This window comes from Erpetoichthys calabaricus, chromosome 11, assembly GCF_900747795.2.
Source record: "Erpetoichthys calabaricus chromosome 11, fErpCal1.3, whole genome shotgun sequence".
In the NCBI taxonomy this organism is placed as follows: domain Eukaryota; kingdom Metazoa; phylum Chordata; class Cladistia; order Polypteriformes; family Polypteridae; genus Erpetoichthys; species Erpetoichthys calabaricus.
In genome coordinates, this window is record NC_041404.2 from 107427591 (window position 1) to 107448947 (window position 21357).

A 21357-nucleotide genomic window follows, 5' to 3' on the forward strand; every position below is an offset into this window, starting at 1 on the left:
GAAGTTATGTCATATGTATAGTTAATGATTAAAATTTGTTGAGCAGTTAACAGTTTGCTTTTCTAATAAGCGATATGAAAAATCAAGCGTAAAACGCATCAGGGTTCAATGCGAGGCGCGACAAGTCTTCTGACACGCTGGGGTAGGCGTTCTACTGTGGACTTTTCGTATGAAGGAATATTTTGGGCAAATTTAACTAACTAAATAAATACGCTAATAAATTAAAGACCTGTGAAATGTGACAATAAATAGATGTGTCACGAAATATGTTTTTGTTGCTTGTTTATTTAGTTTTCTCCATAAAATTGAGTACTGTTTTTTGATTGGTGAACCGTCTGTGGCATGGATGTATATGCTTTATTTGAGCATGCACATGAGCCACAGTCCGCCCAAGTCAATGTTGTGTAGTGATGGGAAGTTCGGATCATTTTACTGACTCGGACCTTTGAGTCTCGTTCAGCAAAAAGAACGAATCTTTTTTCGAGTCATTTCGTTCATTTTAGCAAAATATAATTAAAATGTTACCTGTTACCTCCCTAACACATCTACTGCTTACACAAATGTTGATCACACTACAAACAAGACAATACTATAATGCTATAAGAAACAGAAAATATTAATTCATTGTTTACCTGGGTCTTTAGTCTATGATTCACTCACCTCGCCTCTTATCTGACAAGTCTTCGGGTTTGAGTCGTTCGTTCATCACGTGACAGCCCCATAAGCTTAACCTATGCAGTCTGAGCCGGAAAGAGAATTGATTAGTTCATTCCTCGAGTCGTTCGTTCTTTTGTCATGTGACCACTTACCGCCTCAGTACCTCAGTCAAATACTAACGTAAAATTCCATTTGTTGTATGTTGGATCATATTTAGAAATTATCATAAAATTATCAAAAATATCTAAAACGCATTTTCTTATAAATAAAAAAGGTCTGTCAATTTCTGTCACTATGATTTTGTTACTGTTTCTTGAGGATCTGTGGTATGTTATTTTATAAATAAATAATCCTGTTACAAATAAATTATTGATTAATTTGTCCTTTCATTGCCTTTGTCTATCAGTAAACAAACACTAGGCTATATAATAAAATAATCCAATCGTACACTATTCTATAGCAGTGTTCATTTTTACTCCAATTTTGAGTTTCCTGGTATAATAATTGTTTTTCCTATGCAGACTTAACATATTGATCTAATATTTGTATAAAAAGATTGGTCAAAAAGGACATAATGACAAAGTAAAAGCAAATAACATTTTGAATTTGAATGAATAAGGTTAGTTTAAAATATTAAGGTTATGATAACTTAAACTTCAAGTTGTAACCCAAAATGAAATAAAAACTGGAGAGTTAAGATTATCAGAGATCAAATCAAGTATCAGACATACTTGTTTTGTTTTTGTTTTTTTGTTTTTTTACAGTGGATTCTAATCTTCATAAAATACAATACCTTGTTGTATGATTTATGAAACATTTTTGAGTCACTTACTATATGTTTAGGCCATAATAAATTACCTTCAATGTTTACAAGTTGTTTTTTTTAACTGAAAAGTCACATGTACTTACCAATGATACTTAATAACTTGTAACTAAATAACTTTTATACTTGATTACGTAACTGTGCAGTTATTTACTAAATCAGATTGTCTTTGTAAACAATACTTTTGAAACACTGACACTTTAGACACTGTGTACACACTCTTGAATTGTTTTTATTGTTTATTTTTGTGGGAGAAAAGCTTCATAGCAAAGAGGATAACTATTCACAAATGAATTAAAACAATTTGCATAAAAATAATTACAAATTAAAAGATACTAAAGCCACAGAGCCTAATAACCTTAACAAATTAACTTAAAAATCACAATATATATATCAAAAAAATTGCACAACAAGCTAGGCTTTTAAAAAAATAATAAAAATAAATAACCTTTAAAATAAATAACACTTTTGTGCCAGAAAGGCTTTATAGCAAAGAGGATAACTTACAGTTACTGGTAAATAGATAGTGCAAGAAACAGTTGCCCAGCAGTTCTGTTCAAACATTCTCTTCAATTCTATAAACTACAAATTTGTCTAGGACCTGCTTCTAAAATCCTTTCCTGCAAATATGGCATTTGTTGGTTGAAGATTTAAATCTGGTGTACCGACAATTCAATATTTAAAACCCAGCAGTCGCTAGAGCTTGCCCTCTTAGCTTTGATGAGTGAAACCGAAAGCTTTAAATTCTAGCTGTATTTCATGTTGTGTTTGGGGGAATGTTACAGACAAAATTAAATAAATAACCAACAAAAAACATGTTCCATGACACATTTATTAATGCGCTTTTTCTTTAGTTATTGTCGCATTTCACAATGTCTTTATTTATTTATGTATTTGTTTACTTTTGTGCGAAACATTCTTCCATGTTTTCTGCTTGTAGTTCGAAAATGAAAAAGCAAGCCACCAACTTCAGCCAAATATGAATCCAGGGAAGTGAAGACCTCAACCTTTAAATATTTTACAGTAGTTATTCTCACATGTACATACTCTTGCTTTCTTTTGCTAATCAACAGCGATGTGTACAAAGGGTAAGAATATACAAATTATATATGTCTGCAACCCATAACCTTCACCCTTGAGGTGGAGTTGTCTCCAAATGCCCTAATACATTCGAGCTGCAGACCTCCAAAGCTAAGTTCTAATACTAAGTACTATTGTGTAAATTAATTCCACCTACTTGAAGCTCCAGGGTGGAAGCTTTAGGCTACAGAGATACCCGACAGTTTAAATGCAGACCGCAATACAGTACCTCTGATGTCAGACACAGAATGCCTGTAGCGTCCGTCACTGCCTCTTTTCTTTCACTGGCCCATGTTGCCCTTTTGCTCCCATTGGGGCTTGAGCACAAGGGTGCACTGCCTTTTTTTGTAAGGAACAGAGAAAAATTTACCAATAAGCAATATCCATCCATCCATCATCCAACCCGCTATATTCTAACCACAGGGTCACGGGGGTCTGCAGGAGACAATCCCAGCCAACACAGGGAGCAAGGCAGGGTGCCAGCCCACTGCAGGGCACACACGCACACACCAAGCACACACTAGGGACAATTTAGGATCGCCAGTGCACCTAACCTGCATGTCTTTGGACTGTGGGAGGAAACTAGAATACCTGGAAGAAACCCACGCAGACACAGGGAGAACATGCAAACTCCATGCAGGGAGGACCCGGGAAGTGAACCCGGGTCTCCTAACTGCGAGGCAGCAACGCTACCCACTGCGCCACCATGCCGCCCTCCAATAAGCAATATGTTTTATTTAAAGCTAGGTAGGCATATGTTTACTATCCCACATGGAAGTACAATATGCTCCATGATAATTACTGTTTACCGGTGACAAGTCAGCTATGATCTGTAAAATACAGATCTTGAGAAACGTGAGACAATTTCTTATTAACAGGATTATTGATCGACCACTGTGAGTATGTTCACCTTTGTGGACATAACTGATAACAGTAATTGTTGTGTTCTTCATGTGGGTTAGCAGAATTCAAGCCTTCATACTATACTGACAGTGAGGTCTTTTAACATCGAAGCAATGACATTCATACATTCAGACTCTCTGAAATGGACTTACTCGCTTGAACACTGTTACAGGTGAAAGCTACAAACATAACTTATATTACACAGTTGCCCCAGAAGTTTTGAAATGAGTTGTGATTTTATCATTTTTATAGCATAAGCATATCCTTGATTGCATATTAGTACCCTGCATGAAAGTCTAAAAGACAGAAGGACCTCAGCCGGGTAAAGTCTTTTAATATTAGAAAAACAGGCATTTGTAAAGACTTTTATTAATATGACATACATGATTTGCATGTAGTTGTATCCAATCCAGCTGGATTTTATTTTATATGAAAGTGTGTTTTCTTGCAGTAAAAGCATCCCATGAAATCTAATCAGTTGCCTTTCAATCTCTACTTTATATAAAATTTGCAAATATACAGTGTACACAACACCTATCAGTTCTTTTATATTAAGAGAGCAGAAGTAGATTATACTTTTAAACAATAAAAATCTAAAAATTAAACAGACAGTTCAAACATAAGTACATTATATATAAATAGGCAATTGAACTCTTTCCTCTATGTAATAACCTTGGTATTGGTTATGAAGTAATGTTAAAAGATTATTGTTATAATATTATAGGCACATAATATCAGTCTTGTATGCTAATATAAAGATTAGATAAATTAAATTTCCAGTCATTTTGGAAGCCCATTTTCATCATTTGGGCTGGTAGGTTAAGCTTTCCCTTTTCTTTGCCACCTTAGCCAATCATAGCTTACTACTTATTAGGCTTAACTTTATATTCTGATACTTGTCTGTGGACTGTTTTGCTCTGCCTTTGGCAGTTTTGCCTCTGGCCTCAACCACATTTTCTTTGTTTATACAGATGCTGTAGCTTTTTTAAATAGTACCTTCTTTGAGGGAGTCTTGTTAAAATCACTGTTTCAGCTGAGAAACTATGGTCTTCAGTTACCAAATGTGCTAATGAACAGACAAAGACAGCACACAAATACTTGCTGGACAGATTTTTATAAAACATCAAATGTATATGAATAATAAAGTAGTGCATGTATGTAAGACTGTGTGTTATTTCTTCAGTTGCAGGTGGAAGGGTGTCATTGTTGGACTCCACTGATGATTTACTGGACATGGCAAAGTTTAAAGATGAAATGTCAGAAAAGAGCAGCGCTTCCGCATGCAACTTTGGATTTCATTGTGAAGACACAATTGCCACTAGTGCAGCTGGTAAGTAAATGGTTCTTTTTATATTATGCTAATTATTTTGTGCACAGCCTCAGTTAAAGAGTTGCTTAAACTACATTTTGATTGGAACAGTGGTTAGTCTTGCTGCCTGACATTTTCAGAGTCCTGAGTTAAATTCTAGCCTTAGCACTTTAATTGTGAATTTTGCATATCTAAGTGTCTGCATAGGTTTTCAGCAAGATGAATCAGTTTTTTCTTCCCACAAACCAAAGATGTGTGTATGAGGTCAATTGGTAGTTCAAAATTGGTCTAGCCTAAGTGAGTGTGAGTGAGACCCATGATAAACTGACTTGCCGTTGTAGATTTTCCTTGTGCCAAGTGATACTGGCATGGGCATGGGTCACTCTTTGATACTAATCTCGATAAACAGGGTGGATAATTGAGGAATGGATTCATCCATTCATTTCATGTTTTGCATGAGGGAACTTACACATATGGTTCTTTTTTTGTTCTCTTTTACATAAATGGTAATTTGAAAACTACTTGTATTAGATGTATAGTACATAACAAAACAGTAACATTTCAGTTAAAGCAGCAAATGCATTTCAGGACTTAAATTTTGTTAAGGCAAGGGGACACCAGAGAGCCCCAAACCCCAATACAGACAAACCAAGGCAGTCCTGGGTTCAAATAAAAGGGTAGTTATTATATAGATACCTCCAAAAAAAAAAGCACCAGGCACAATGTACTTCTCTTCTAAGCACCTTTCCTCTCTCCACTCCATTTTCCTCCTCCAGTTTAGTGTAGCCCATGCTCCTCCTAGCTCCAACTTGCCGGGACAAGCGAGAGTGGTCCCTTTTATTGAGGACCCAGGAGTACTTCCAGTGCCGGGGCTGTTGCCCGTTGGAAGTACTTCCAAGTCACACGAAAGTCCCACATAACAGGGAGTACATCTCCCAGAAGCCACCTCTTGTGGCACCCGCGGACCCAAATGGGCACCAATTTTGAGACAGTCCTTCCATGGTCGGGATGCTTCTCCATTTGTTTGGGGCTTCCTGCCCAGGTAAGGAACCATCTTCTTCTCTGCCAGAGATGTCCATCCATCCATTAGGGAAGCTTTCCTTATCTTGGCCAGAATGCCTTTCTGTCCACTACGGGCCTCCTGTCCAGGTAAGGCATTTTCCCGACTTCCAAGATACTCATCCATTTTGTGTGCCACCTACAATTTGTTACAAGAAGCTTCATTATTAGAGATAGGTGTACAATAGGAGAAATATGCTTATAGACTATAATGACCACAATTTGGTTGGGGGGGGTGGTGGGACATGTGCCTTTAACTCCTCTGCAGTCAGTCACAGTATTTTACAGTTCCTTCCATGCTGCTCTTAACTGCTCACATCTTCATTATCCCTTGCTTACTTATTCATGCTGTGGGCTATGCCACACTCTGCTCACTTGGGGTCAAGAGACATCACCATTTGTCTCACTTTTCCCATCTCTATGAATTAAACAATGCCAGAGAAGACTTGCTGATGGATTTCAGGAGAGGGAAAACCCCTTCTGATTGCAGAAAAGTGCTTTATATCTGTGCCTTTTTCACACTCCAATTGACTGCTTTCATGGCCAGCTGCTAAACCCAGTGATTCTGCCATGTGGCATTTCTTTTCTATGGCTTCCACCCTTTATTTATTTATAATCTTTAATTTCCAAAAATATTGCTTTACGTTTTTGTGACATACTGCTCAAATTATATTCATCACTTTAATAAAAATAATAAAGTAGTTACAGTAAGCATTCACATATAATAACTTAGGATATTAATGGCAAACAACATACATATTTCAAGTAGGGAGGCTGCACAGTAATTTCTATGGCACTCTAATAATAATAATAATTCATTACATTTATATAGCACTTTTCTCAGTACTCAAAGCGCTATCCACACAGGGAGGAACCAGGAAGCGAACCCACAATCTTCCACAGTCTCCTTACTGCAAAGCAGCAGCACTACCACTGCGCCACCTGTGAGGAGTGGACAGGTACTTAAACTTATGCATGAGCCATAGCGTATTTTATATCAAGTTCATCATAAAAGGCCCTTGTTTTAAGAGGTTTCATTAGCCAAGGTAATACTGTACATCTAAATGAAGAATAGGAAAGTGGTGATCTTCAAATAAATAATGCAGTAGAAGATTGTCGATAATATCCGGGACCTGGCATCCTCAGGATAAATGAGTTTTCTGGATGTTAGATATGCTCAAATAGATTACAAGGCTCTTCATGACTTTATGCCATGTGAACAGTGCCTGCTTTATAAAGTGGCACATTGGTCAAAAAGAGGTGTTTTAGTAAAATCTGGCAAGAAATAAGTTATTTTAATAAACATGTTTACATTTTACAAAGCCATTTAATCAATACAGATAACATAAGATGTCTTTTTATTAAGTATGAATTCTGTTAAAGAATGCTACTAATAGCTACTGCTGTATATTGGCGGCATTTGAAACTATTTTACAAAATAATTATTTATTTTGCTGCTTGGATGCTTTCATTGGTTTGAGTTCCAAAATAAATGATCATCTACTGTATATTAATTAGTTAATACAAAACATATTTACAAGGTACCTTTACATTGGTTGACAAATGTAAATAAACCCTTGGGGGGGGGGTTAAGGGGGGTGGATTCATTAAGTTGAGAAAAGTCTTGAGGTTGCTGCCATGTCTTGGTTAAACAGAGAAAGTCAAACTTACGGTCAATGAGGAGATCCTGGATGAGATGCCCCTTGCTTGTGAGTGAGCTGATGTTCAGTAGACCAAAATTGACGATGGTGCTGTTGCATTTGGCAGCGGTGGTAGCCAACCGAGCTAGGCTGGCCAACACACTGTTGTCAGTTCCTATCTGTGTTACGTGGAGGGTGCTGAGAGTTAGACCAGAAGGAGTTAATTCCTTTCGAGGTGTCCATTCGGAATCTCCGGCAGGACCCACAATGGATGTACTGTATCTTCCATGAGGGAGAAATATGACATTCGGGTTGAAATGCAGCACAGACAGCAGAGGCACAGACTGTTGGAGATGCAGTCGAAGAAGCTCAGCAGCTGAGTATTGGAGCAGGCCCGTTGCAGGTTGGATAGAAAGCGACGGGAAACATCAAACAAACATAAACCAGGTGAATATCCTACCAGTCCACATTGTAGGCAAGGCCACAAGCAGCTCGGACATCCAGAGAACAAACCAGGTAAGTTTCAAAATGGGGTCAGGCTGAAGCTAATGCATGCACAGCCGTACACAGCCAGGCAGTGATATCAGCAATAACATTCACTTAAACCGGAAGTCAAGTTCCAGTAGTGGAATTTTGTTAATCTATGTACATAATATGAGCTGGTTTCTGCCCATTTGGCAGTTTGTGATGCACCAACTTTTGTAATGTATTTTGTAAGTCATGTAATAATAATAAAATGTATTGCATGCATAATATATTTAAAACTGATTTTTGTCAGTCTGGCAGCTACAGTTAAACGAAGCTTGCTTCATTTGAAATTGTCAAGTGTGTTTAAGCAATCTGTAATGTCAAATATGAAGAACGTTCTGCAAAAAAGTACTGCAGTAAGAGTGCCACATGCTTTACGAAATAATTTGAACAGTGAAAGGCAAGATTAGAAAGAGAAACTGCAGCAAAGTGTGTGCAAGGAGGAGAAATGTAACTGATGAGGAAGCGTCCAGTAGATAAGAAAATGAAATGTAATTACAACATGCAAATTAGTCTGAAAAAGTGCAAATTCACAAGCTTGAGGCAAATGCTGCATGAAACAGTAAGAAAAGGCCACGAAAACTCTACATTTGCATTTAAAATGATCACAACAGGGTGTCCGTTATCATTAAATGTGAACACAAAGCTCATTCAACAAAGATTAGTGAAAAATTCAGAATGTTTTGCACTAGCAAATGTAATTATTTGTATTGACACAATTATTTCAGAGCATTGGTGGTATGGATGTCTCATAGTACATAAATGTTAAGGAAAAGGAGTCCACTAATGCCTTTGTCCTTACATTTAAATGTTAGACCAATAGTCAACTAGTCAATTTATCGGTGTAATGAAGCTAATGAAAGGAAGAGTTTGTCCTGTTAATTTAAAGTAGATCCTGCGCAGCAAAATTTTAAAACTGCTGTAGTTTATTAATACTTTGTGACTAAACAAAATTAGAGGAAAAGTATAACAAATGAACCATGAAATGATGAACACATATGAACGTGTTACTGCTTTGGAGAAGGAGAGGTCTGCTTGGCAGTGTTTCACAAATGAGAGTGTAGAATTTAGTGTACTGTCAGATATTGCTGCAAGGTTAATGACAGAGACGAGTAGGATAAGTGTGTAGGCAGAACCCCAAATTTAGCAAGAAAAAGAATAATTGAAGATTCCTAAAGAAATTTAGACTTTTGCATTGCGTGGCTATTACATAATGTCTTACCATGTTTTATTTTCACATGGAGTTGAATATCATCAGCATATACAAGAGACAGTAGCACAGTGTGTATATTTATTTATCAGATAATGACCAAGTGTTGAAATCTGAGGAAGTTCAAAGTCAGCTGGCTGCATGTAATGTAGACACAAGAGTACAAGTGCTACACTTAGAGGAGTAGCAAGCCTTGGTTAGGTCCAGCATAGTTCTTTGGAAAAGTCACAAAGATGATATGGTGTGGTTATCTGTGTTTAATGGCCATAGCATGGTTTGGAAGATCAGCTTCAACAGAAAAAAAAAGCTGTGCAAAGATATGCTGTTTGATGAAATAAGAGTGTGATAATATAATGTGAATATTAAACATATAAAAACACATAAAATGTAACTAAATTTACAATGTTAAACATTCTTTCATTTTAAATACTTGATGATCGTCGGCAACTTTTCACTTTTTCAAAAGCATCCTATTAGATATCTTAATCAGTAGGTTACCACATACATGTACATTAATAATCCAACCTGTGCAAAAGATTCTGTGCAATGCACAAATGAATTCACACGGTACATATTCTGCTAAAAAATTACACTTTGTTTCAGATATATGAGGCAAAGTGAAGAAATAGGAGAAATCCTTTACATGGAACACTTCATTGGTGGCATTCAGCATAACTCACATGTTGCTGTTCCAGTGTGCTCCTTTCTAGTGAGCCGGTCATCCACCTCTCCACAAAGATTTAAGAAAGAACATGGAAAGAGCCTAGAATCATTTTAATGAATACATGCTTGTTTTCATACCTTTAATGTTAAAATCAGAATTTTGCTGATCTGTACACGCTGTGCATTTTGCAATCTAAATGGCTGTAGATAATGTGGTTATTTTAACAAAAAAGGACAGCTGCATGTTGTTACATCAGAAACACTCAGTTGGGACCAACTGCATCAACATTGCTAGATTTAAAAAAATACATCATCTTGAGTCAGCCTCATTGTTCATGGAATGTGTTTTTATTTACAATTTTAGTATTGGAGAAAATATCTAAAACAACTTTATAAAGCTGATCTACTGTATGTTTTTATAGGTTATTGCTGCTCAAACTTGGCAGTTGCTGATAGTTTTCTTTCAGATTCAAGAGATGACAGTTGAAAAGTTACAAGTTGCAGGCCCTGGCATAAGGGTGAAAATGCACCTCTGCTCAAATTAAAGCTAACAAGTGTATTTAGATAGACAGATGTATACTTTATTAATCCCCAAGGGGAAATTTAACAGACTTATTTAACAGTCTATGGTATTGAGCTAGTCTGTATACTGCAACTTTATTTTACTTAGATAAACTTGCAAGTAAGTGGCAATTGAAAAATGCATTTAGGGGACAATTTATCTGTTCTGTCTGGAAAAAATGCTCCAGGTCTAACTTTTGTCCCAACACTAGTCACTAATGTGAATTTCTCAAGTTAACCTGCATTACAACACTAAAAGAACTGTTGTCATACAGCTAAGTAAGTGTAAGTGAGTTACTCATAACATTGTTATCTTGTTCTGTGTTATACATGAAGTGTGTGTTCTTTTCAGTTGTTCATGAATTGAACTAGTAATGTCATGGACAGCACACAATGAACAAACAACCACTTGCTCAGATTTCTGGGTGAAATACTCCCATACAGTAGTGAATTTTGCCTGATATTGGGAGGAACCTTTTCTTGTTGAATGTGGTGTAGCTGCTGCCATGATCAACCTACTCAAAAACATTACAGTGAGTTGCTGTGTGCCAGCATGCAATGTGGGAGAAGGGTGGGGTAAATTTGGAAAATACAATTCGATTAAAATTTGTACACAATTACATAAATTAATCTCAACAACCCTAGTTTTAAAGGCATCTGTGCATACAATGACATGCAAAAGTTTGAGTACCCTAGCTTAAAATGTCTTACTGTAAATAATTAGCAGAAGGTGAACTGATCACCAAAAGGCATAAAGTTAAAGATGACACATTTCTTTCCAGCATTTTATGCAAGATTAGTGTATTATTTTAGGTGTCTACAATTGTACAGTGAAAAAAGGAACGGGGCATCATGCAATTGTTTGGGTATCCCAAGATATTTGAGGTCTCAGATACCTTTTTCCAAGGTCCCAGACCTTCATTAGCCCATTAGGATGATGGCTTGTTCACAGTCATCATTAGGAAACCCCAAGGGATGTAAATTGTAAAATTGTATAAAGCCTACGACTCTTCAAACCTTGTCTCAACAGTCATCAGCTATGGGCTCCTCTAAGCAGTTGCCTAGCACTTTGTAAAATAAAATTATTGATGCTAACAAAGGCAGGAGAAGGCCACAAGAAGACAGCAAATCGTTCTCAGGTAGGTGTCTCCTCAGTTCATAGTGTTATTAAGAAATAGCAGTTAACAGAAACTTTCTGAAAGAACTGCTCATTGGTTTGCTAGAAAGGAAATAAAAAAAACAGTTTGACAAAGACCTTCAGGAAAATTTAGCACACTCTGGAGTGATGGTGCACTGTTCTACTGTGTAGCGACACCTGTGCAAATATGACCTTCATGGTAGAGTCAGCAGAAGAAAACCTTTCCTGCATCCTAGCATCAAAATTCAGTTTTGGCCACAATGTGCAAAGGAATTTTTGGAGAAAAAAGGGTTCAGAATTTCAAGAAATTAACACTTCTCCAATTATTAAGTATGGGGGTGGATCGATCAATCATGCTTTAGGCTTGTGTTGTAGCCAGTGGCTCAGGGAACATATCATTAGTAGAAGGAAGAATGGATTCAAAGAAGTACCAGCAAAGTCTGGAAGCAAACATCATATCATCTGTAAAAAAGCTAATGTTAAAAAGAGGATGAGTCCTACAACAAGATAATGATCCGAAACACACCTCAAAATCTACAGTGGAAAACCTGAAGCAGCGCAAGCTGACGGTTTTGCCATGGCCCTCTCAGTCTCCTAACCTAAACATAATTGAAAATCTGTGGCTAGATCTCTAGTATTAGGGTGTTGTACCGTGTTAGTCATTATGAATGTAGTGAGAAGTCAAGTAAAATGACACCTTTTATTGGCTAACTAAAAAAAGATTACAATATGCAAGCTTTCGAGGCAGCTCAGGCCCCTTCTTCAGGCAAGATGTAATACAGATACTGTCCTGGTGTCTATATAAACACAGGGAAACTCCAGTTTCTGTATTACATATTGCCTGAAGAAGGGGCCTGAGTTGCCTTGAAAGCTTGCATATTGTAATCATTTTTAGTTAGCCAATAAAAGGTGTAATTTTACTTGGCCAGATCTCAAAACAGCAGTGCATTCAAGACGGCCCAAGAATCTTGCAGAATTAGAGGCCTTACCAAAGTAAGATCTGAAAGACTCTTAGCTGGCTACAAAAAGTGTTTACAAGTTGTGATACTTGTCAAAGGGGGTGTTACTAAGTACTGACTATGTTGGGAGCCCAAACTTTTGCTTTAGGCCCTTTTCATTTTTTTGGTGTTTTATACCTGTGAATGATGGAAATAAAAATGTAATCTTGCTTAAAACATTAAAGGAATGTGCCATCTTTAACTTTGTGCCTTTTGCTAATCAGTTCCTTTTCTGCTCACATACAGTGGTGTGAAAAACTATTTGCCCCCTTCCTGATTTCTCATTCTTTTGCATGTTTGTCACACAAAATGTTTCTGATCATCAAACACATTTAACCATTAGTCAAATATAACACAAGTAAACACAAAATGCAGTTTTTAAATGATGGTTTTTATTATTTAGGGAGAAAAAAAATCCAAACCTACATGGCCCTGTGTGAAAAAGTAATTGCCCCCTTGTTAAAAAATAACCTAACTGTGGTGTATCACACCTGAGTTCAATTTCCGTAGCCACCCCCAGGCCTGATTACTGCCACACCTGTTTCAATGAAGAAATCACTTGAATAGGAGCTGCCTGACACAGAGAAGTAGACCAAAAGCACCTCAAAAGCTAGACATCATGCCAAGATCCAAAGAAATTCAGGAACAAATGAGAACAGCAGTAATTGAGATCTATCAGTCTGGTAAAGGTTATAAAGCCATTTCTAAAGCTTTGGGACTCCAGCGAACCACAGTGAGAGCCATTATCCACAAATGGCAAAAACATGGAACAGTGGTGAACCTTCCCAGGAGTGGCCGGCCGACCAAAATTACCCCAAGAGCGCAGAGACGACTCATCCAAGAGGTCACAAAAGACCCCAGGACAACGTCTAAAGAACTGCAGGCCTCACTTGCCTCAATTAAGGTCAGTGTTCACGACTCCACCATAAGAAAGAGACTGGGCAAAAAACGGCCTGCATGGCAGATTTCCAAGACGCAAACCACTGTTAAGCAAAAAGAACATTAGGGCTCGTCTCAATTTTGCTAAGAAACATCTCAATGATTGCCAAGACTTTTGGGAAAATACCTTGTGGACTGATGAGACAAAAGTTGAACTTTTTGGAAGGCAAATGTCCTGTTACATCTGGCGTAAAAGGAACACAGCATTTCAGAAAAAGAACATCATACCAACAGTAAAATATGGTGGTGGTAGTGTGATGGTCTGGGGTTGTTTTGCTGCTTCAGGACCTGGAAGGCTTGCTGTGATAGATGGAACCATGAATTCTACTGTCTACCAAAAAATCCTGAAGGAGAATGTCCGGCCATCTGTTCGTCAACTCAAGCTGAAGCGATCTTGGGTGCTGCAACAGGACAATGACCCAAAACACACCAGCAAATCCACCTCTGAATGGCTGAAGAAAAACAAAATGAAGACTTTGGAGTGGCCTAGTCAAAGTCCTGACCTGAATCCAATTGAGATGCTATGGCATGACCTTAAAAAGGCGGTTCATGCTAGAAAACCCTCAAATAAAGCTGAATTACAACAATTTTGCAAAGATGAGTGGGCCAAAATTCCTCCAGATCGCTGTAAAAGATTCATTGCAAGTTATCGCAAACGCTTGATTGCAGTTATTGCTGCTAAGGGTGGCCCAACCAGTTATTAGGTTCAGGGGGCAATTACTTTTTCACACAGGGCCATGTAGGTTTGGATTTTTTTTTCTCCCTAAATAATAAAAACCACCATTTACAAACTGCATTTTGTGTTTACTTGTGTTATATTTGACTAATGGTTAAATGTGTTTGATGATCAGAAACATTTTGTGTGACAAACATGCAAAAGAATGAGAAATCAGGAAGGGGGCAAATAGTTTTTCACACCACTGTAACTATTTACAGTAACAGACATTTTCAGCAAGGTTGCCCAAACGTTTGCATGCCACTCCAGCATGGTAAATCATTTAGCTTTGAGTACCTATGTTTTTGGCTTTTTAGGATCTAATGTTTAAAAATTTGTTAGTCAGAATGAATGCAGGAATTAGAAATGATTGTGAGATGGATCACTGCCAAATGAAAAACACTATAAAAGCCTCAATAAGGTAATACAGCCTCATTATTCATCGCCCAAGTCTAATGGTTCTCAAGTTAAAACAACTAAAATGACCAATGTCAAGCCAAGTAATTTGTATTTGTAAGACATGGCTAGTTTGTGATGGTCTGAAGGTAAGCTGCTCTTTACAGAATGTTCATTTGAATAAAAAATGTAAAAGTCTGTTTTAGAACCTTCACACTAGCCAAACATTCAAGTGTCTCGTCTCATGATTCTGCTTTGAAATGTATGAGACAGACTGCAGTAGTAATAATGTGATGTCTCTTTGGCCTGTAGAATGTGGGAGACAACAGAAATCGAAGCCCAAGAGAAACCCTTTTCTTATTAGTCCATGGGATACTTGCTTAGGGAGCAGAGTGACAGAGTTGAGCGTATAAGTAGACATATGTTGCAGCAAAAAGGAGAGAGATGTTTTAGTTAAGAAACAAAGAGGAGTGTTAAAAGGGGAAAAAAGACTTTGCCAGCACATATTGGAGATAAGTGCAGCAAATGAAGGCATTTTGTTTTGAAGGTGTCTTCCAACGGGCTGCATCGAAATTAAATCACAGATGGCACTTTCTGGTTTAATTCAGTGGGACTGGTAAAATACTATATGTAATGCACAGCGATGCTTTTCTAGCTGGGCTTCCCATAAAAATGAAATTTGTCATTTGTTTGGATATGTAAAACAATAAATATCATTACATCAAAAATGTCAGAAACTCACAAGAAAATCTGAGATGCAGTCTTCATTTGTGAGTGCATGAGCTAAGAGTTAAGAGCAGTTCTTTTGAAATGTGAAAAATGTATTCACAAATGTGAATTACTTTGAAAAAAGCCAAGATTGGTTTTACAGATGTTCTTAAGGAAGAGATAATTTTTCATTAAGTTCTATTAATTGGCTAACTACCTTTCTTAATATACAAAACAAAAAAATAGTACAAAAACAGTACAGTGTCAAGCTTAGAAAAGATTCTTAAATGATCTTTTTGTTTATTGGTCCATGTGGTACCGTCATGATTTATAAATTCTGCATTGGCTAGTATTTGCTGTTTTATATCATTTTGAAGTTTTTTTTGTTTTGTTCCTGAAACCACATGAAAGGTGTTCACAATTGTCATTTAAACTACACTAAAGTTTTCTTCAAACTTTAAGAGGCAAAAAGTAACATCCATCTCATTTAAATTCCTTAGTCAAGACTTTTTTCTCGAACTGTCATGAAAGGTTTGAAATGTGGTGCTATTGTGCATACATTCCCTGCTTTATGATTTCTGCAGCTAAATATTAGGCTAACTAGGTGACTGTAAGTGACTGTCTTGGAGTAACCATTTTGATATTCTTGTAGTAATAACAGCAACCTGGCATATCACATTGACAAACACTATGATTGAAGGATTATTGAATTTTCAATTACTGAAAATATCAGCATAAATATGCTATGTGCACATAATAAGATACATTTAGTACTCTGTGCTGATCACGTCACCTTTCTAAAACCCATACTGGAATGCGCCCCCATCAAAATTAAGTTCTGTCTCTGACTTTGCAAAGTGCTCTTCATAGTGATCACAATCACTTCATACCTTGCTTCAAAAAACAAATAAAATCAAACTTTAACATAATATATGATCACATAATCTATTACATTATCTAAAATAATACAAGTACAAGGCTCATCACATCGATAGCATAGGCCTTGAGAATATATAAAATATGCAGTGGAGTCGCTTGATTTTGATTCCTAGAAGCTGCACTTTTTGCATTATTTAATTCTGTCACAACTCTTAAATGAATGCTAAATTGAGTTTTGATCAATTCTGTTTATTTAATTTGATGGCATTTTACCTGTTCCTGGAATTAAACTATGAAATTTAGTAATGTGTATTTCCCATATATATATATATATATATATATATATATATACATAAAATAATATAGTACCGTGCAAAAGTTTTAGGCAGGTGTGAAAAAATGCTGTAAACAAAGAATGCTTTCAAAAATGGAAGTGTTAATCATTTATTTTCATCAATCAACAAAATGCAGTGAATGAACAAAAGAGAAATCTAAATCAAATCAATATTTGGTGTGACCACCCTTTGCCTTCAAAACAGCATCAATTCTTCTAGGTACACTTGCACACAGTTTTTGAAGGAACTCAGCTGGTAGATTGTTTGAAACATCTTGGAGAACTAACCACAGATCTTCTGTGGATGTAGGCTTCCTCACATCCTTCTGTCTCTTCATGTAATCCCAGACACACTTGATGATGGCTCAGTGGGGGCCATACCATCACTTCTAGGACTTCTTGTTCTTCTTTACGCTGAAGATAGTTCTTAATGACTTTGGCTGTATGTTTGGGGTCATTGTCCTGCTGCAGAATAAATTTGGGGCCAATCATACGCCTCCCTGATGGTATTGCATGATGGATAAGTATCTGCCTGTATTTCTCAGCATTGAGAACACCATTAATCCTGACCAAATCTCCAACTCCATTTGCAGAAATGCAGCCCCAAACATTCAAGGAACCTCCACCATGCTTCACTGTTGCCTGCAGACACTCATTGTACCGCTCTTCAGCCCTTCGACGAACAAACTGCCTTCTGCTATAGCCAAATATTTCAAATTTTGACTCATCAGTCCAGAGCACCTGCTGCCATTTGTCTGCACCCCAGTTCCTATGTTTTCGTGCATACTTGAGTTGCTTGGCCTTGTTTCCACATCAGAGGTATGGCTTTTTGGCTGCAACTCTTCCATGAAAACCACTTCTGGCCAGACTTCTCTGGACAGTAGATGGGTGTACCTGGGTCCCACTGGTTTCTGCCAATTCTGAGCTGATGGCACTGCTGGACATCTTCCGATTTCAAAGGGTAATAAGCTTGATATGTCTTTCATCTGCTGCACTAAGTTTCCTTGGCCGACCACTGCGTCTACGATCCTCAATGTTGCCCGTTTCTTTGTGCTTCTTCAAAAGAGCTTGAACAGCACATCTTGAAACCCCAGTCTGCTTTGAAATCTTTGTCTGTGAGAGACTTTGCTGATCCAGTATAACTACCTTGTGTCTTGTTGCTGTGCTCAATCTTGCCATGACATGAAACTGTCTTCCACAACCTCACCTTGGTAGCAGAGTTTGGCTGTTCCTCACCCAGTTTTAAGCCTCCTACACAGCTGTGTCTGTTTCAGTTAATGACTGTGTTTCAACCTACATGTGACATTGATGATCATTAGCACCTGTTTGGTATAATTGGTTGATCATACACCTGACTATAATCCTACAAAATCCCTGACTTTGTGTAAGTGTACTTATAAGAATTTGATGCTGGTTTGAAGGCAAAAGGTAGTAACACCAAATATTGATTTGATTTACATTTTTCTTTTGTTCGCTCACTTTGCATTTTGTAAATTGATAACAATAAACAATCATTATTTATATTTCTGAAAGCATTCTTTGTTTACAGCATTTTTTCACACCTGCTTAAAACTTTTGCACAGTACTGTATATATAATACTAGCAAAATACCCGCGCTTCGCAGCGGAGAAGTAGTGTGTTAAAGAGGTTATGAAAAAGTAAAGGAAACATTTTAAAAATAACGTAACATGATTGTCAATGTAATTGTGTTGTCATTGTTATGAGTGTTGCTGTCATATATATATACATATACACATATACACACACATATACACACATATACAGATATATTATATATACATATACACATATATTTGTTATATATATATTTTTTATATATATATATATATATATATATATATATATACACACATACATACATACATACATACATACATACATACATACATACATATACACACATAGATGCACTTACAATAACATAGAAATCAATATAAACAACATTAACATCATTATCATATGAGAATATGAAGTAATATATAAGAAGCACATTTCATATAAATATAAATTATTAAACAGTAAAATCTTCTTCTATAATTTGCTACCGTGGCTTTTCGTTGGTCTGTCCAGGATTTTAAATGACCTGTAGCTTGCAAACCGTTTCACCTATTGAGTTGAAATCTGGTACACATATAATACGTCACGTCTGCTATCCGCTTTATGGGTGATGATTGTATTACTCTTTTTATGTTTATTTTATTTTAGAATCAACTCCTATCTGCGCACACCAGGGCGGCCGTGGGCAGATGCGTATGGTGTATTCACTCCATGTTATCGTGCATTGCGCTGTCACTGGTATTTTGATAAAAGAATTTGAACAATATATAAGAAGTGTATAAATTATTAAACAGTAAAACATTAACATTTAAGAAGTAAAGTTACATTGAGTACTACTGCAGTGCCTTCGGGTATACCTCATTTTTTGTTTGCCCATTACATGCTTAAATGTATAAATTTTTTGGTGTACCTACCCGAGAACACGCGACATATAACCGAGCGTGGGAGAAGCATGGATTTTAAACACGCGTTGAGTTCATCTGCTGGTCTCCCTCGTGGAATAACTGGTAATGTTTGACTAAAATGTACAGCGAGTAAAACGACATTACCTCCTTTTTTTTTTTTACGATCTCTGAGATCTTGCTTTTTTCGGTTCAAGGCTTCATAAGCTCTTTTATGTGCCATGGTGTACTTAATAAGTACTAATTATCCCAAACCATCATCTTTGAATGTTGCAAGACTTTCGCCTTGTATGTAGATCGGGGTAATTACATTCATTGCATTCCTAGTCTGAATCACAATCTGATTGTATGGGTGGTTACCTGGCACTGTAGGGTTGCCACCCGTCCTTTAAAATACGGAATCGTGCCGCGTTTGAGAATGAAATTGTGCGTCCCGTTTTGAATCAATACTGGACGGGATTTATCCCGTATTTTTTTTATCATTTTTTTTTTAAAGCAGCGTGTCATGCAAATCATCCCACACGCATTTTATGAAGATGCCTCCTTTCCTACTTTTGATTGGGTAATACTTGATGTCATCGTTAGTTTGATTGGTCTTTTTAACTGTCCAGTGAGGAGGGCGTGTCTTTTAAGTAGAGTCTGCAAAGTGTTGGCACTGAGATGTGGCGTCAGCGCCATAGTTGAAGCCCCTAACGTTGCGGTCAGCAAGTCGGCTAACATCCGCCATGTGCCGTCTTTCAGTTGCGAGAAGCAGATCATAGAATGGTTGAAACTGTTGCCCCTAACGTTGCACCACGGCGTGTGGTTCGTTTATACCTCGTGTCTTCTCATTAAACTTTTATCTCGCGAATATGTTATTGCAATCCGCAGCGGGAGCGTTTCTATAAACTTAATTTAAAGTTACGTTTTACACCGTGCTTTGTTTCCCTTATGAACATGCTTGTATGCTTCACTCGCTCCGTTCTCAATTGTTTAATTAATTTTTTGCTCTTCGCTGTTTCCGGCTCTTCCTCCATTTCCCCCTACTTCGTTCTTTTATCTCGCGAATATGTTATTGCAATCCTTAACGGGAGCGTTTCAATAAACTGATTGAAAATAGTTTTGCATTTACCTTTTTAGTAAAAGGCGAGCTTTTAAGCCTCAGAAATCACCCCGTAAATGCACACGTTTAATTGCATATGTGTTAATATGTATGGTTACACAGTATTAAAAGACAGTGAACAACGTCAGTTACCTTTGTTCCCGCGTTTGATAAAAGGTGAGCTTTTAAGCCTGAGAAATCACCCCGTAAATGCACACGTTTAATTGCACATGTGTTAATATATATGCTTACACAGTATTAAAAGACAGTCAAAAATTAACGTCATTTACCTTCGTTCCCGCGTGTGACTCGTGCTGTAAATCTCTTCCTTGTTTTTAGTTCACGTGATTACGTAGGAGGCGTGATGACGCGATACGTGACTCCGCCTCCTCCATTACAGTGTATGGACAAAAAATATGTTCCAGTTATGACCATTACGCTTTGAATTTCGAAATGAAACCTGCCTAACTTTTGTAAGTAAGCTGTAAGGAATGAGCCTGCCAAATTTCAGCCTTCCACCTACACGGGAAGTTGGAGAATTAGTGATGAGTCAGTCAGTCAGTCAGTGAGTGAGTCAGTCAGTGAGGGCTTTGCCTTTTATTATTATAGATAAAGAGTCACCAAGCCTTCTCCAATGGCTGACATCCAGAAGTGATGACATAAGAGACTTTATCGCTATGGCCCTAATGGCCCATGTAAATATGTTGATGTGTTTTCATTTAAAAAAAATGTACAGATACCTGAGTTGATGTATTAAAGGAATACTTCAAGATTGTACTTCTATTCAAAAGAATAATCCTGTATAAACATACCTCCTGTGGACTACTTTTTCCAGTGGTATTTTTTCAAATATTTCAGCAACAAATTCATGCATTTTACACATCTTGAGCATGCAACCAGATGACTTGACATTTAGATTATGAGACACGAGTTTTCTTTTTATGAACATTTTTTATATTGTTGTTCCGTGTTGGTCACCATAGGCTCACATTCTAGCAGAAACTGTTGTCTTCTTCATGAAAACATTAGGTTAAACATTTTCTCGCCCATCACTGAAAACCACCTGGGGTATGTCGCATGTAAAAAAAATATTTTTTTCCTATTCCTATATTATTCCTTTAAAATAGGTCAAATTAGCACATTGGCCTTATTAAGCAAATGAAGCATAACTCTAGTCTCTTGACCAAATATAAAAATAAGGTTGCAGATAGTTTTGTGTTATACTTTTTTTAGTATATGGTAGAGAAGGAAATGCA

The 21357-nt window shown here is 37.0% G+C and overlaps 1 protein-coding gene across 13 annotated transcripts in view; it reads left to right on the top strand.

The window, feature by feature from the left end:
- The window catches only part of LOC114660794 (zinc finger protein 501-like), a 95835-nt gene that overhangs the window by 68421 nt on the left and 6057 nt on the right, over window positions 1-21357 (top strand). For all 13 annotated transcript variants that reach the window (XM_051934172.1, XM_028813691.2, XM_028813694.2 and 10 more), the window contains one exon: window positions 4647-4793. In XM_051934172.1, coding sequence (XP_051790132.1) covers window positions 4647-4793 — 147 coding nt within the window. The remainder of the gene's footprint in view (window positions 1-4646; window positions 4794-21357) is intronic.